The sequence below is a fragment of the Artemia franciscana genome, chromosome 10, assembly GCF_032884065.1.
Source record: "Artemia franciscana chromosome 10, ASM3288406v1, whole genome shotgun sequence".
NCBI lineage: Eukaryota > Metazoa > Arthropoda > Branchiopoda > Anostraca > Artemiidae > Artemia > Artemia franciscana.
In genome coordinates, this window is record NC_088872.1 from 49,861,099 (window position 1) to 49,876,742 (window position 15,644).

At 34.5% G+C, this 15,644-nt stretch overlaps 1 protein-coding gene across 2 annotated transcripts in view; it reads left to right on the top strand.

The window, feature by feature from the left end:
- Nucleotides 1-15,644, top strand: part of LOC136032317 (trypsin-1-like) — a 251,733-nt gene that overhangs the window by 20,248 nt on the left and 215,841 nt on the right. The window contains exons 2-4 of one of the 2 annotated variants that reach the window (XM_065712618.1): nt 132-354; nt 12,023-12,284; nt 14,206-14,355. The exons of the other annotated variant lie outside the window; for it this stretch is intronic. Coding sequence (XP_065568690.1) covers nt 132-354; nt 12,023-12,284; nt 14,206-14,355 — 635 coding nt within the window. The remainder of the gene's footprint in view (nt 1-131; nt 355-12,022; nt 12,285-14,205; nt 14,356-15,644) is intronic. 2 annotated transcript variants of the gene reach the window in all.

The window sequence follows — 15,644 nt, forward strand, 5'->3', positions numbered from 1 at the left end:
CTCTCACCAAAAACTATTTTTTAGAGCTTCAGTTACTGTTAGTGCGAGTCGTTCTTTACTTAAAGTTTGTTACCGTGTCGAATAGACTTGATTTAATGCTAAGGATTCAAACTGCCCATATATTTTTCCAGGCGAGAATTATATCATCCCACGTCTTCCCTTGAGCTTTATGCTTCGTCGTGGAGTAAGCCTTGTTCCAGAATCAAAGATTGTTGGTGGTGATCCAGTCAATAAGGGAGACGTCCCCTGGCAAGTTTCTCTCCAGCGAGTTGGCTCCTTTGGTAATTCTCACTTCTGCGGTGGCTCCATCTTGGATGCTGACACAATTTTGACTGCAGCTCATTGTACTGATGGGTATGTGTTAATCTTATTTTCACAACCACACAATAAACGGTGAACAGCATCATTTGATGGCGCCATCAACTGTATTCATGTACATCAACATATCATGTAGCCATGATTTGTATGTTGACGTAGCCATCAACATAATTTCATGTACAACTTTCTGTTATATCACATTTGAAATCAGATGGTAAACAAGAATAAAAGAAAGTCATTATCTTTTACCTCAGTTGAGGAGTTTTGCTCCTCAGTTCTAAATTAATCTTCTAGCTGTTAAAACAAAGCCCGCAGTGTTGCTCCTCAGGTCTAAATTAATCTTTTAACTGTTAAAGCAAAGCCCGGAGTGTTGCTCCTCAGTTCTAAATTAATCTTTTAACTGTTAAAGCAAAGCCCGGAGCGTTGCTCCTCAGTTCTAAATTAATCTTTTAATTGTTAAAGCAAAGCCGTGAGTGTTGCTCCTCAGTTCTAAATTAATCTTTTAACTGTTAAAGCAAAGCGCTTTAAAATTGCCACACAAGTATAGAATAAAAACACAATTAGAGAAGGAATCATAGTTATCGCCAGTTCACTTATAAAACGTGTTATATTAAATTTCTAGCTATTTATTATTACATTTATCCAAGTATGCGCTCAAGGAATGAAATCCCCGTGATAATAGCACATATGTGTTAGCCTAGGTGACATTGTGCTACAATGATTTGTTATATTCTATATCCGATATGCTAGGCAGTCGTGATATTCCTGCCATAACAGAAGAAAAAAAAGTACAAGATTATGAGGAAGTGAAAAACCGGAAGAAAAAAAGATGAATCGATAATTTGCTTTTACTGGTGGTATTTGTATAAGAGAAAAACCTTTTTGGTTTAAACCAATTTATCATATAATATTGAGACAAGGCAATAACAAAATGGAAGTTCCTTTTTCTTATGATGGCTCATATAACGTTTTTTAGTGTGCCACTGATTGTATTCTCATAATTTTTGTTTTCAATTTGAGTCTAGTGAAATTTTTCACTCGAGTATTGAATTTGTGGGCACTACTGGTTAAAATTATCAAATAGTTAATTTCTTTGTCTCCTCCCCATTTTTTTTTTTTTTTTATTATTTTCTCCTCTGAGAAAATTAGTTTTAGCCATATGCCCCTGGCGTATTGCAAATTCACTTTTTTGCAACATTATCCCGATAAAATTTTCCCCGTGGAATATTTTCCCAGAAAATCCTCTGAAAACATCCCCTCCTGTAGGAAATCCCCCCCTCCCTGGAAAAAACATCCTGCGAAAATTTTTCCCTGAAAATGTTTCTCTGTGGAAATTCTCCCCACACTCAAAATTGAGCAACCAAGATGTATAATATCCTAAAGTGATTATTTTTACATTTTGGTTCCTTAATTCTTTTTTTCTTGCTTGGGGGGAAGGAGTTATCATAGCAGGGTAATATAAAGGTTAAATAAAAGATATGATCATATGAAAAATGTGGTAACTGCAGAAGAGTTGCCTGAGGATGGAAGTGCAAAGAGATAAAAAATGGGACAAAGAAATGCGAATAATCACTTCCCATGGACTTGTTCTGATGTTGATAAGGGGCGCTTAAAAAAAACAAAAAAAAAACAAAATAAATAAATTTCCATAACATTGAGTCAAGGTGAAAATCAGAACCAAGAAAAATGAAGATGAACCTAATCTCTACTTCAAACAGGCAAACAGACCAGTTTCTCTAACCTTTACCTTACCGACTCTGAAAACTCAACACCCGACATGAAAAGAAGAAAATTAAAAAGAACTAAAATAAAATAAATCCTATAGAGTAATCTCTACCATATATTCTTCATGTATTTTGGAATAATGGCAGAATACTCCATAATCTTTTCTTTTCTGTATTCTTTTATTTGCTTTAATTTCTATTTGATAGCTGATTGTTCCCTGTAGGAAGATTTTTGAAAGGGGACAAGGGGAAAATTTTCTGAAGAGATTTCCGCAGGAGGGGAGGGGGGGGTTCAGCAGGAGAATTTACGGAGGAAAACTTTCCAGGAAGGTTGGGTAATTTCCGGGTGAGGATGTCCCAGACCTTGGAAAAAATATCTACTTGCAGACCTGAACAGATTCTCAGTTTTTAATTTCCTTGCGTTTACATTCAGTAAAAACTTGACATGAAATTTATACTAACATAAAAATTATGCGAACACGAAATTTATCTGTTTCCCTCGGTGCTAAGTCATGAAAATGTAGGGAGGGTATAGCACGGATGTTTCATGTTTATTTGATTATGGTACGATAAAAATTACTTATCAAGATCTAGAGAGGAAGGGGTTTGTCGTTTTTCCTATTTTCCAATAATGGCATTTATGTATTAAGTACCAAAAAAGGCATTTCTCAAGAGTCTTTGGAATGAAAAAAATCTATGGAAAAATTTTCCATTCCAACTGGCGTCTTTGAGCGTTCTGTCATTACCTTTGAGCTGTATGGACGTTACTAATGATACTAATTAGTAACTGTTACCAATGTTACTAATGATAAAGCCCTAATTTGGTCTGATTGTCCCTCCGCTTGATCAACTATAAATCTTCTTCCTCCGCTGATGAGACTCCTCTTTCCAGTTGATATTCCAATTTTAGTCTGAAATCTATTCACTTGACCCCCCCCCTGCTGAAGTAAAATGCAATAGAGAACTGATAATCTTCTGAAGGGTTTCAATGAAAGTACTGCAAACTCGAGTTTCAAAGAAAGAATCCTTCAATGAAGTTTGGTAAAAGATTTTCGTATGTAAAAGAAAATTGTTGAGGGAATTAGCTATTCATCTTCAGCTAAACTTTGCAATGTTTGTGTTTTACCTTCCACAGGTTTCTGATATGGCATCTTTCTGCAGTCTTACAATTCTAGTTTTTTAACATAAGACGACCTCTTCAGCACCACTTAAGGCTAATGGTCTTAATTTGTGTCCAATGCTATTTCTCCTATGATAGAAAATCATGAATAACTTCTGCGATTTTGGTGATTTTGAACTGATTTTTTTTTTGATGACTCTCGAGTTAAAAAGGAAAAAAATGTTGGTTTCACTTTTTCTGTATATGCTTTACCTATTGTGCAAAAAAAAGAAATCAAGTTATTTTAGTTTGGTGAATAAAAATTTAGTGGATGGGAAATGACAGTAGATTTTTTTTTTAGTTCATCCTGCCAGTATTTAAAAAAAAATGTTGGTTGCAGAATTGTTATATTTTTATTTTTAACGGTGCAAAAAATTATTTTTAATTTTCAACATTTTTCTTGCTAGAAGGTATGAAGTTGGCTCCAGAGGGTAGAATTTTGGATCATATGTAGATTTTATAATCTACAACCATTACAGAAAATTTCTGATGTCTATCATAAATAGTTTGAAAGCAAAATCAGAAAAATACAATTTCAAAATGTGCTTACTTTTTACTTATTTTACCCCTGTTTCCGGCTTAATAGCGTTGTTCATCAGCCAATAGAAAAAAAGGCGGGATTCTTATCCAATTTTAGGCATTACGCCTCCAAGGCATTGTGTCTCTGAATAGTTGACTTGTCAACTGAAGTCAATAAGACATTTGAGATATGAGGAAGAAAATTATCAACAAAAGGTGGCTGAATTTAAAATACCGGTAAGTAAAAATTACATATACAAGTTTCATTCCCTCTTGTCCATTAAATAAATAAAAACAAGTTTTTTTTAACTGCATGTAAGGAGCGACATTAAAACGAACGAAAATTATTCCGTTTATGAAAGGGGGTAGTCCCTCAATGTCCCGCTCTCTACGCTAAAGTTTGACTCTTTCTCACAACTATACTTTTTAAAACAATAAGAAACTTTAGCGTAAAGAGCGAGGCGTTGAGGAGGGGACTACCCCTTTCATATACGGAATAATTTCTGTTCGTTTTAAGTTTTAATGACGCTCCTCACTTGAAGTTAAAAAAAACTGTTTTTTTTATGTAATTTCTGAACGTTTTTAAATTAATGCATGTTTTGATTTGGCTAACCGCACAACGAAATTTGCATATCTTTTTTTTGTCTAAATGGCTTTCTCATATTTTCGTTCTGACGATTTTGAAGAAAATGGGATGGGGGAGGAGGTCTAGTTGCCCTCCAATTTTTGGTAACTTATAAAAGCACCTAGAACTTTGTATATTTGTATTACATATATGAGGGGGTTTGCCCTTTCGTCAATACCTCGCTCTTTACACTAAAGCTTAAATTTTCTCCCGGTTCTTTAAGAATGACCCTAGAATCACCAAGTCCGTAGAATATATAGTTGAAATTACTTTAACGGAAAGAGCGAGGTATTTAGGAGGAGATGAACCCCTCATATGCGTAATAATTTCTGTTCGTTTTATGTTTTAATGCTGCTCCTTACTTTCAGTTGAAAAACTTCTTCATTATTATTTTTTCAGTGTTTTTTTTAATAATGCTAGAAAATCCTATGCCCCTTCATTGAATTTCTTTTCCCCCGTGACAAATTCCTCTAAGTAAAGATCCTTCAACGTAGCTCCCTCCCCTCTACCCCCCCCCCCCTCAGCCAAAACCCCTCAACCGTTGACTTTTAATTAAAAGGAATAGTTGTGGGAAAAGTCAAGTCATGGCCAATTGTAGAAAAAGCCAAGACAGATTGTCCAATTAAGTGGGCATCAGGTCAAGGTAAACACTGATCAAAGCTTATAACTTGTAGCCCCTCCCCCGGGAACTATGGGGGAGTAAGTCGTCCCCAAAGACATCTTATTATGTTTTTTGACTATGCTTAAGAAAATGGCTATCTCAAAATTTTGATCTGTTGACTTTGAGAAAAAAAATGAAAGTGGGAGGGGGCCTAGGTGCCCTCCAATTTTTGGTCGCTTAAAAAGGGCACTGGAACTTTTCATTTTCATTAAAATGAGCCCTCTTGCGACACCCTAGGACCAATGGGTCGATACAATCACCCCTGGGAAAAAGAAAACAAAAAACAAATAAACACGCACCCTTGATCAGTCTTCTGGCAAAACAATTCTATGACTTTTAGGGCGTGTTTCCCCCTTTTTTCCAAAATAAGACAAATTTTCTCAGGCTCTTATCTTTTGATGGGTAGGACTAAATTTAATTAAAATCCGATTCTTTTGACGTATTTATTAGTATCAAAATTTCGTTTTTTAGACTTTCGTTTACTATTGAGCCGGGTCGCTGTTTTGTTTTTCTATGGTTCTTTTCATTTTTTTTAGAAAGGTGCTGCTTGGAGAACAAGATAAAGATAATTTGTCAAATGGATCGAAAATTTCAGAAGAATTTTCAGCAAATCCTCTCATAGACGATTCAAATAAATTGGGAAACGGTAGTGGTTCTTACGGTGTTGATTGCCCCGGTACGAATACTGAGATAGACTTATCTGGAATTCCAGATGGAAACTGCATTGTGAATCTAAGGTATTTCCTTGCTGAAGTAATTTCAGCATTCAGACACAAAATCAGTTGCGATCACGGAAAATTGATTATAAAGCAATTAGAAAAGAAAGGCCTGAAAACTGAACTGAAAGTTAAGTGTAATAAGTGTAACTGGGAAAAGAGGATTAAAGGTGAACCAGAATGTCCAGCAACAAGCGTAAAAGAATATCTTTCAAGTTTTACGGACCAGACACAGGTTGCTTTTTCCGAAAAAAAATCAAGTCTTAAAGGCTGCTTGAATTCGAAGGCTGTTTGGGGAGCCATGGGTAGTGGAGGAGGGTATTCTACACTGTGTGAATTCTTCGGGTTGCTTGGAGTGAAACCAATGTCACGAATAGTTTATTCCCGTATTGAAAGGCAGCTTGGTAATGCTTGGATGAATAGTTTATCGGAAATTTTGCTAGAAAATGGACGAGAGGCCTTAAAATCAGCCATTCATGATGATAGGTATAAGGAGGACTCATACTGGACAAAAGTGATATGTGATGGAGGCTGGAATAAGCGTAGCAAAGGACACGATTATTCGGCCAAAGGATGTGTTGCAGTTATCATAGATGCATTTACGAAAAAACTGTTATATGTTGGCATAAAAAATAAATACTGTTATATATGTTTTTCTTCTGCAAACGCCAAAGTAATTCCCAAAGATCATTTCTGCTTTCTGAATTATAACGGAAATTCAAGGAGCATGGAAACAGATATTCTAGTTGAAGGCTTTCGTTCCAGTGAGGAGATGCTCGGATTACAGTTTTTAGAGTTTATCGGTGACGGTGATTCCAGTGTTTTTTATAAGCTAAAACAAAGTGTTTCCTACGGTTCCAACATACGGAAACATGAATGTGCAAATCACGTCACAAAAAAACTATACAGCCCATCTATATAATTTGTGCAAAAATAAAAAAGGTTTGTACACAAAATGTCTTCCCCGAGGAATTATCCAGCAACTGACAAAAAATTTAAGGGGTGCGATAAAATAAATTCTGAAAATAATGGAACAGCAGAAGAATTGAAAATCTTGTTAAAAAGAGGTCCGTACCATGTTTTCGGAAACCACACAAAATGTGATTCTGGATGTCCTAAGATTGCTGAATTGACCGTGAATAGTAAAATAGAAGATCGGTGGAATAATTTTCCCCTGCACGTGTTTGAAGATGTTATGACAGAGGTCGATATTGTGTGTCGAAAAGCAGAGCAGCTTCGAAATGACGCAACTACAAACTTAGCTGAAAGCTACATGTTAGTTGTTGCTAAATTCATCGGAGGAAAGCAAATAAGCCGGTCTAAACGAGGTTCATATCATGCAAGAGTTCATGGAGCAAGTCTTGCTTATAATTCAGGTCCAAAATGGCATCAATTAGCTTGGAAAAATATTTTTGGGCTTAGTCCTTCTAGCGTAACAAAAAAATATTGTAATAAAACGGCTAAACTCCGTGTAATATCTAAACGTAATTTGACCAGTTATTATAGTGCTCTTGGAGGAAAACACGTTGCTAAGTTAAAAAATAGAAACTATAACTTTGGTAATCGTGACTATGGACCAAATTGCAATAAGCCAGACATGACTTCTGATGAAATGAATTTGGCCATACAAAAATATACTGACGAGAATTTAAAATTGGATTTTGCCAGTATAAGCTGTTTGTTCAACAGTACCAAGGGCCAATCCAAAAATGACACTTGGGTTGAAGAAAGATCTAAGAGAATAACTAGTAGTTACTTCCACAGAATTGCAACCAGAAAAAACAGCACCAGAGTTGCCCCAATTGTTAAGCAAATTCAAAACTTGGGACCTAGATTCTGCTCTGCCCTAATGAAAAAGGGCTTAGATTTAGAAGTAGTGGCACTAGAAGCATATGAAAACAAATTCAACTTAAAAGTCGTAAAGGGAGATCAAATAGGACTCAGTGTGCATCCACAGTATCAGTATCTTGCTGCATCTGTAGATGGGCTGCTCCCTAATGGCACACCTATAGAGATAAAAACGGTGCATAATATACCAGAGTTCAAAACCATTTATGATGTGGCCCAGTCAAAAAATTTAGTTAAAGCATTTTTTCTTGAATTATCCAGTGAAGGTCTTCAGCTAAAAAAAAATCACAGGTATTTCGCCCAGATACAAGGCCAACTCGAGATAATGGATAAAATGGTATGCCACTTAATAGTTTATAACTCTATTGAGGATTGGGAAATAATTACAGTTCACCGATCGAAAGACTACTGGGAAAAAATATTTCCGAAGCTTGAAGCCTTCTGGAATGAATCCTTACTTCCTGAAATTTTAGACTCAAGGGTTGCAAGGAATATGGAAATCAGAGAACCTGTGTCTGTAAAATGTACAACAGCCCACCAACCGAAGGACTCAAGCTTGTCTCAAGAAATAAAAAGAGGAAAAAAAGAAGGTTGAGTCGAGTTGAAGTGAACAGCAAGAAAAAAAAACGCACAGAAGGGATCGGGGGAGAACAGTGAATTTACCAGGAACTCAATGCATGAAAACAGTGATTTTGAAGAAATAATTCGGTCTGATTTGGAATAGATAAATCTTCGTGTTTGATAAAAAAAAAATGTGTTAAAAAATATTGGCAAGGAAAATTATTTTTTCCTCCATAAATTTCTGTCTCATTCTTCGTCAATGTCCAAAAATAATGAAGTTTCTCATCTGGTCTGAAGTATATTAAATACATTTAATACAAACAATTTTAGTTTTTTTCTTATAAATTTCTTGTATGTTACTTGGGCTTAGTATTTGTGATTTTTATAGTTTTTCCTACAATTATTACGTTTTCTGTACAATTCGTTCATTTTTGGTATTTAATTAAAGCGTCTTTAAGTTTCTTTCCGAAATCTTGTGCATCTCGCCCTAACACAAAAAAACGTTAATGCCCTAATCTTATTACAAGGAAAATAGCTTTCATCTTATTAATTCCAAAATACTGACAAAAAAAAAAACCACTATAAAAATCAAGGTGACTGGAAAGATATTGAAAATGAACTGAATGTGTAATGTATAATTATTTAGTGTTTAATATACTAATTACAGGAAACATCAACAATTAAGGTTTACAGATTCTATTTAGCGACAATTTTTTATTTTGGTTTACGGTTAGAACGGAACTCTAGTCGAACTCCTATGGGCAGTAATTTGTGTCCTTTTTGGTTTAACTTTAGCACTCATTTTAATTTTTAATCGTTTAGGATTTAATTATTTGTATATAGCAGTACCCATTTCTTTTATGTTTGGTATAATTATTTATTTTTATTTCTCTTCATTTTCAGTCAATTATGCATAGACAGTAATGTTTGACCGTTTCACATTTAGATCATTGAAGGATTTTATTTTCTGTCCGTCTGTTTCAAATGGCTCTTTAATTTTCAATTACTTAACTCACTAGCCTAATTGTATAATGTACATTCCCAGATTGCTATGAAATCACGATCTTGTATCAGACTTAGCAGACATCTGCCATGCTTGGGATACTTATATCATGCTTGGCACAGATCATTCACTCTTAGTACTGTTCTCACAGTTCCGCTATGCTTGGCACACTTCTGCCATGCTTGGTACTAGCCACCTGAGGTATATGATTTCTGAGAGTGAAAAACCTCTCAAACATTCATCCTTTTTCTTTGGGTAGTTTAATTTTGCATGTGCGGACTGTTTGTTTTCGTTGTTGTATTTTAATGGGGGCAGATACGATGGACAAGGGTTTTTAAATTCCTTTTGGGAAATCCCAAACTTTTTACTGTTATCGCTTTTCTTCTATTTCAATAAAAATTCTTTTTTATGTGCTTTAACCCGTATGCGCCTGAGAGGCTATATTTCTTCCAAAATAAGTTCATTAGTACGGGTATGCATTGAGTTTTTCGTTTTACACAAACTTTTCCTCTTGTTATCTTCCCAATAAATTAGTTTTATTTCCATCAATTCTGTTTATGTGCTACTTTTTCATAGTAAATTTATGATGGAATGGCGGATTAGTCTTCTTAGTTATTTAGCAGGATGAGATTGAGGAGCACAAAAACACAAACGTACGCAAACACAGGAACAAGTCTACACACACACATCAAATTACCAATTACGCACTTATTGTTTGATGCAAGCTGTGCTAGAGTTTTGTTCGCAGGAATTCTTCAATTCAATTCAATCATATATATTTAAATAAAAACACATAATTACATGTACATAATCTGCCAGGAAAGCACAAAAGTGCTTGACTAGGGCAGAAACTTAACTAAAGAATAATTAAACAATCAACTAACAGAAACAACGAATCAACTGGATTTATCAAAAAAGAAAAAAAGAGAAAAAAGGGGAGTGACGAAGAGAAAGAAAAGAAAAAAAAGAAAATAAAAGAAAAGATCGAAAAGAGGAGGACCGCATGATATTCAAATCTAAACAGTATTTCTGGAACGACCCTTCACTGCTCGCTTGAAGGTAGTAAGGTTATTTGAGTTCCGGATTTTCAAGGGGATTGAATTCCAGATAGCTGGTGCATATCCGTAGAAAGTCCTTTGCGAAAGCCAAGTTGGGTATCGCACAGAAGATTCTACTCCTGGAGGTAATCATACATTCTTTCATGGACTACTTTCTCATAAATCTTCGAAAAAAAGGTAAAATAGAAATGGATCGGTAATTACTCGGTTCATTTTTTGACTTCCCTTTGTGAAGGGGTAGCACTCAGGCTAATTTAAGTCTTTCTGGAAAAGTTCCCTCTTCAAGTGATAAATTAATCAGATGAGTCAAAATAGAAATAACAATTGTTTTTGTTGCTTTAACGATACTTCATCTACTCCACAGGATTGTTATTTCATACACATAATTATTTCATTTATTTCATTTTCATCACAATTTGTAAAAAGGAATTCAGAAGTAACATGACGAGGTTTAAGTTTGGGGACTGGTGGACTTCGAGAACTGAAGATTAAAAGAAAATAGCCAGGTGGGTGTTTCACCCACCTGGCTAACTGCTTGCAATTCTCAATACCCAAGGGTTCTCCCAATAGCCAAACAATTTTCATTTCCAAACGGACTCGGTCTCGGTTGAGGTTTGGGAGAGTTCACGCTTTACATTTCAAAACAGACACCCATCTCGAAAATAAAAGATTTGTCTACTTTTCGTACAAGTTCTACCATTTGCATTCAATGCACATCGAATCAAAATCTCTGAGCGAAAAAATATAGGATTACCCTTTAAATTGATGTGCAAAAGAAAACACTATTTTTAGCTCAGCAGTGGGTATATTTTCTTTTACATAACCTGTTCATTTAAATTAATCTCCGTAGAATCTAACGTGCTTTTGCTAAACAAACATCTTTTGTTTTTTTCTTCCACTTGTTTATGTTTTTGTCAAGTCTCATAAACGAGTTTGCTATCGAATAGATACTAGCAGTGGCGTTATTAAGATTCTTAGAATCTGTTTCAGAAATTGGGCGGGAACAAAAAAGACCATTAGCCTTAATATCCATGATTCAGCATCACTCATATACGGAATTCCACTTTTTTTTTTTAAAGATTCGCGTTATATTTTTACTTAGATCTAAAAATTTAATGATGACAAACAAACAACTTGAGAAAATGGACTATTTTCCTATTTTTAAGTAAGTATAGATCACTCTCTAAAAAGGGCTAAGTAACATCCTAATTCGGACTTGAAAAACTTATAGATCTGAAAGCTCTTCCCCAAGCTGTAGGCTTGTATAGAAAAACAACAGAAAATGTTTAGGAGGAAACATAAGCCTTTAAGTATTTATCTAGCGTAAAACCAATAAAATATTCTAGTTATTTAGGATTTAAAATAAAAAGAAAGTATTCATAACCATTGGATATTCAATTAATTCTATTAGTGTACGAGCCATTCGATGAGTTTTCATATTTTACCAAAAGTTCTTTTAACTCTTCTGGAATAGCACATAGACTATAAGAGCCAGGGGCAAATTTCCAGCATTTTCATTGGGGGGCAAGAGGGGTCCATACCTAGATAGTCAAGGAGTATGGGATATATGATAATTTTTCTTCACATTATTGGGAGGGACAGATTTCAAAAATTTGGTATGTTGTGTTTTCTTTTTAAGTAAAATTTGCTAGTGGTGGAGAATCAGAGGATTGCAGCTGTCTGTCATTAGAATTAATGAGTTTTCCCCTGGTGTTTTTGTCCACAAATACTTTACTTTCTTAATTAGTAGTAAATAAGCCAAGTCAAGGTTAAAGTTTTTTTGGAATTGGAATTCAATATACCAGAGAAATATTTCCTTATTTATTACAGAGAAACCCCTAGCAGAATTGTGGTTGTTGCTGGTGATCATATCCTTAGTACCGAAGATGGTGATGAACAAGTAATTGAAGTTGCTTCAATTAATGAAAACCCTGATTACAACTCTCGTACTTTTGAAAATGATGTTTGTGTCCTGAAGCTATCCAGCAGCATTAACCTTGGTGGGAATGTTCAGGCGGTGAACCTTCCTGCTCCGATGTCTGATGTTGATGCTGGGGTCATGGTCTCTGTATCTGGATGGGGTACTACCTCTGTAAGTTTTAATATTTTGTTTAAAAAAGAATCTCCTCTAGCATGTTTAGTAGACTACCAAAGTAAATATTAAAAAACACTATATAAGTCAGCTAAGATGTTAAGGCTCCCATATTTCATTAAGGAATAACCTGTAAAACAAAGGAGAAAAGTTTAGTTATAAACAAATGAAGAAAATTTCAGTTAAATAGACAAATACACAAACAAACCTAAACAAATAAAGAATTCATCTTTTGGTTCATTCACATCAGCAATGTCTTCCCAGACCAAAGAAGTTATGTGCAAAGTGAAATAAATTTGGACGAAGTTTTTTCTTTCTCTTTGCCTAAGAAAAAAGTAAATTTTTGATACGATGGATTGAGTACTATTGGTTGGATTAAGGAGACTTTTTATTATTATATGTCAAAAACTTTATGCAAATAACAGTATATGGAATAATAGTGTATGGCACCCAGCAATAAAACACTGAAACGTAGCCTATGCAGCTTGCGCTATGAGGTAAAGGGTTGGATTATTCAGTTAATTGATCAGTTAATTAATTGCAACATACACTTTCAGCACTTCTATACGGTTTACTGAATTTTTACTGAATTTTATACACTGAGCTATTTTTAATAATTTTTGAGCAGTTTTTTGAGCAATGTTTTTGATGTCGGAAAATCCTTTAAGCTCTAATTGTCTTTTTTTGCATTCTTTGAAGACAAATATCTTAATTCTCTAAGGCTAAGAATATGAATTGGAAAGCTAAACAACTTCTTAATTGTCTAGCCTTAGCAGAAATTAAAGGTATATTAAAATAATTAAATTACGTGAAATAGATATGGCAGATAATAATATTAATGTTGAGAATCCAAGAAACTTTTTCGTATGTTTATAATGTTTTTTGTTTTTAAAGAAAAGCTAATTCCCTATCATAGAATTTTAGTTTTCCAACCCTCCACAAACTTTATGCATGCTTTACCTGACTATCTAGAGATTTTCATGTTCAACAGGGACAAGAATCATTCATACAGAAGCTTATGCAGCGAATGGAGGGGGATAACATATAAGAGAAACTAAGTTTTCAAAATACTAAAAACCCAAAATACTACGATTCAAAATCCTAAGATCCTGATTTTGGTGAGATCTGGACAATCCTGAAGAAAGACGTGGGCTGAATGGACTAAAAGACTATGGAGCTGAATCAGAAAAAGACACACAAGTTTTCCTGAAGGAAAACTTCATTCAATCAATGAAGCTGAGTAGTCGATAATTGTACGTCCATAGTATAGATTATAATAAAACATAAATATTTGTATCCAAAAATGGCTATAAATGCGATATACTTTTTTGTATGCTTATAACTCATGTAGCTAATTCTTAGTCCATCTGCCATAATCAACTGATTTTAGGTATGTGTAAGTAGCCTAAAATACAGTGAAAATACACCATAATGAAACATAAAGAAAAAGGAAAAGCTGGTAATTATGCCTTCTATGGGACACAACTAAAATGTGAAAGTGTGACTTTTTTACTTGTTATTAACAAGGTTAGAATATTATAGCTGAAAAAAATTTAACTTTTGTTATATGTCCGGTTAAAATATAAAAGGGAATACCACTTTGATTAAAAAGTGAAATGTCATTTTTACTCGCTAAAAATTTTACTTAGGAACAAGAGGTAAACACAGCAATGGCTAATGGGCTTATTTGGCTTCAAGTTCTGACAAACGTTTTAGCAATAATGTGATTGAACTTCTAGAATATGTCACAAGAATCAACCAGTGAAACCAAAACCTGCTCTTTGAATCAAAGATATGGAAAATGTTTTTATTTTACTCAATGAAATGTGTGTTTACAATCTCTGCTACAATTGAAATCATCTTAATTCCTATCATTTAAATGACTTAAGATCTTCTCATACCAAGTATTTTCTTTCCACAGTCTGGTGGGTCTCTTTCCGATGTTCTTCGATCTGTTGATGTTCCCGTCGTTAGCGACGATGACTGCCGCGGAGCTTATGGAGCAAACGATGTTACCGACAGCATGATCTGTGCAGGTGATCTCGACAATGGTGGAGTTGACTCCTGCCAGGTATGCAGTTCGAAAAGAGAGAAAAATCTTTTTCTGTTCTAATCTATTAATAGATTTTCTCTATAGAAAATCTATTTCAGAATAGATGTAAATTTCTCTACTTCTGCAGTTTTATTCGTAGTTTACATCTTCAGAATATTTGTCCACCAACGATTTAGTCGACACATCTTCTACCCTTCCTAAAACCGCGCTGTTCTTCTCTTAAAACTTTATTTACAGTATCTCTAAGTGTAAAAAGTATCATCATACTAAGTAATTTGCTACCTACAGAAACCAGGATAATGCCTCTATATTTGCTCTTATTATACTACATACTGCACTATATATTACATTTGCTATTATCAGCTTTCTTATATAATGGTTTAAATAAAGTTTTCCTAAAATCTTTTTCTGAAAAAAAAAATTGTTCTTTGTTAATGTATCCCAAACTTTGCAACCTTTATATCTCAAATCTCATTCGCGACACTATCAACATTCGAGGCCTAATTGTTTTAATCCTTTTAGCAATATATTCAATTTCGATTCATAAAATCGAGCTCCCTTTACTTTCAAATTGTCGAAAAATATTCATTCTTTTTTCTGTCATTTCCTACATCTTTATCCTAGTTTAACAAGTCATAAAAAATTTTGCCCACCCCTTTTTAGTACTTTCCTAATAACTAACTGAGGATCTGTACCTATTTTTAGCTGAGAAACAGTTTAGGCTGACAACCTCCTCTCAATGTCTTAACACACCAAAATAATATTGTACTCACTGCATCTTTCAGATCCTCTGCAATTTTATTTACTGACTCCATTTTACAGCTCCTTAATTCACACTTTAATGCTTCCTCCACTTTGTTTTTTTCCTAAAAATACGGCTCATAAACTCCTTTTACAAACCCCTCCTCTCTCCCAACTCATAAATTCTTGTCCGAGAGTCTATCAACGTCTCAACTTCTCGTAAAGTTGTTACCCTTCCTAAATTTCAATTTTAAACTAACTTTAGGTAACTAGATGGTGTTCTTTACTTCTGACACCAATAAAAGCACTCCTATATATCCCTGTGTCTTATGTCGATTATGGAAGTCCCCGATTTTCAATAATGTAATCAATAGTGTTGACCGTCTTAGACACCATCTATCCCAATCCCTATCAACCTGGGCACTAAAGTCCACCAATAAAATACCATATTGATGTTTTGGGATCCTGTCCGTGTGCTCATATAACTATATGTAAAATCCATCGGATTCATTACAATCTTTGTCAGTCGATTCTACAGGGTCAAATACCACCATGACTGATTGCTT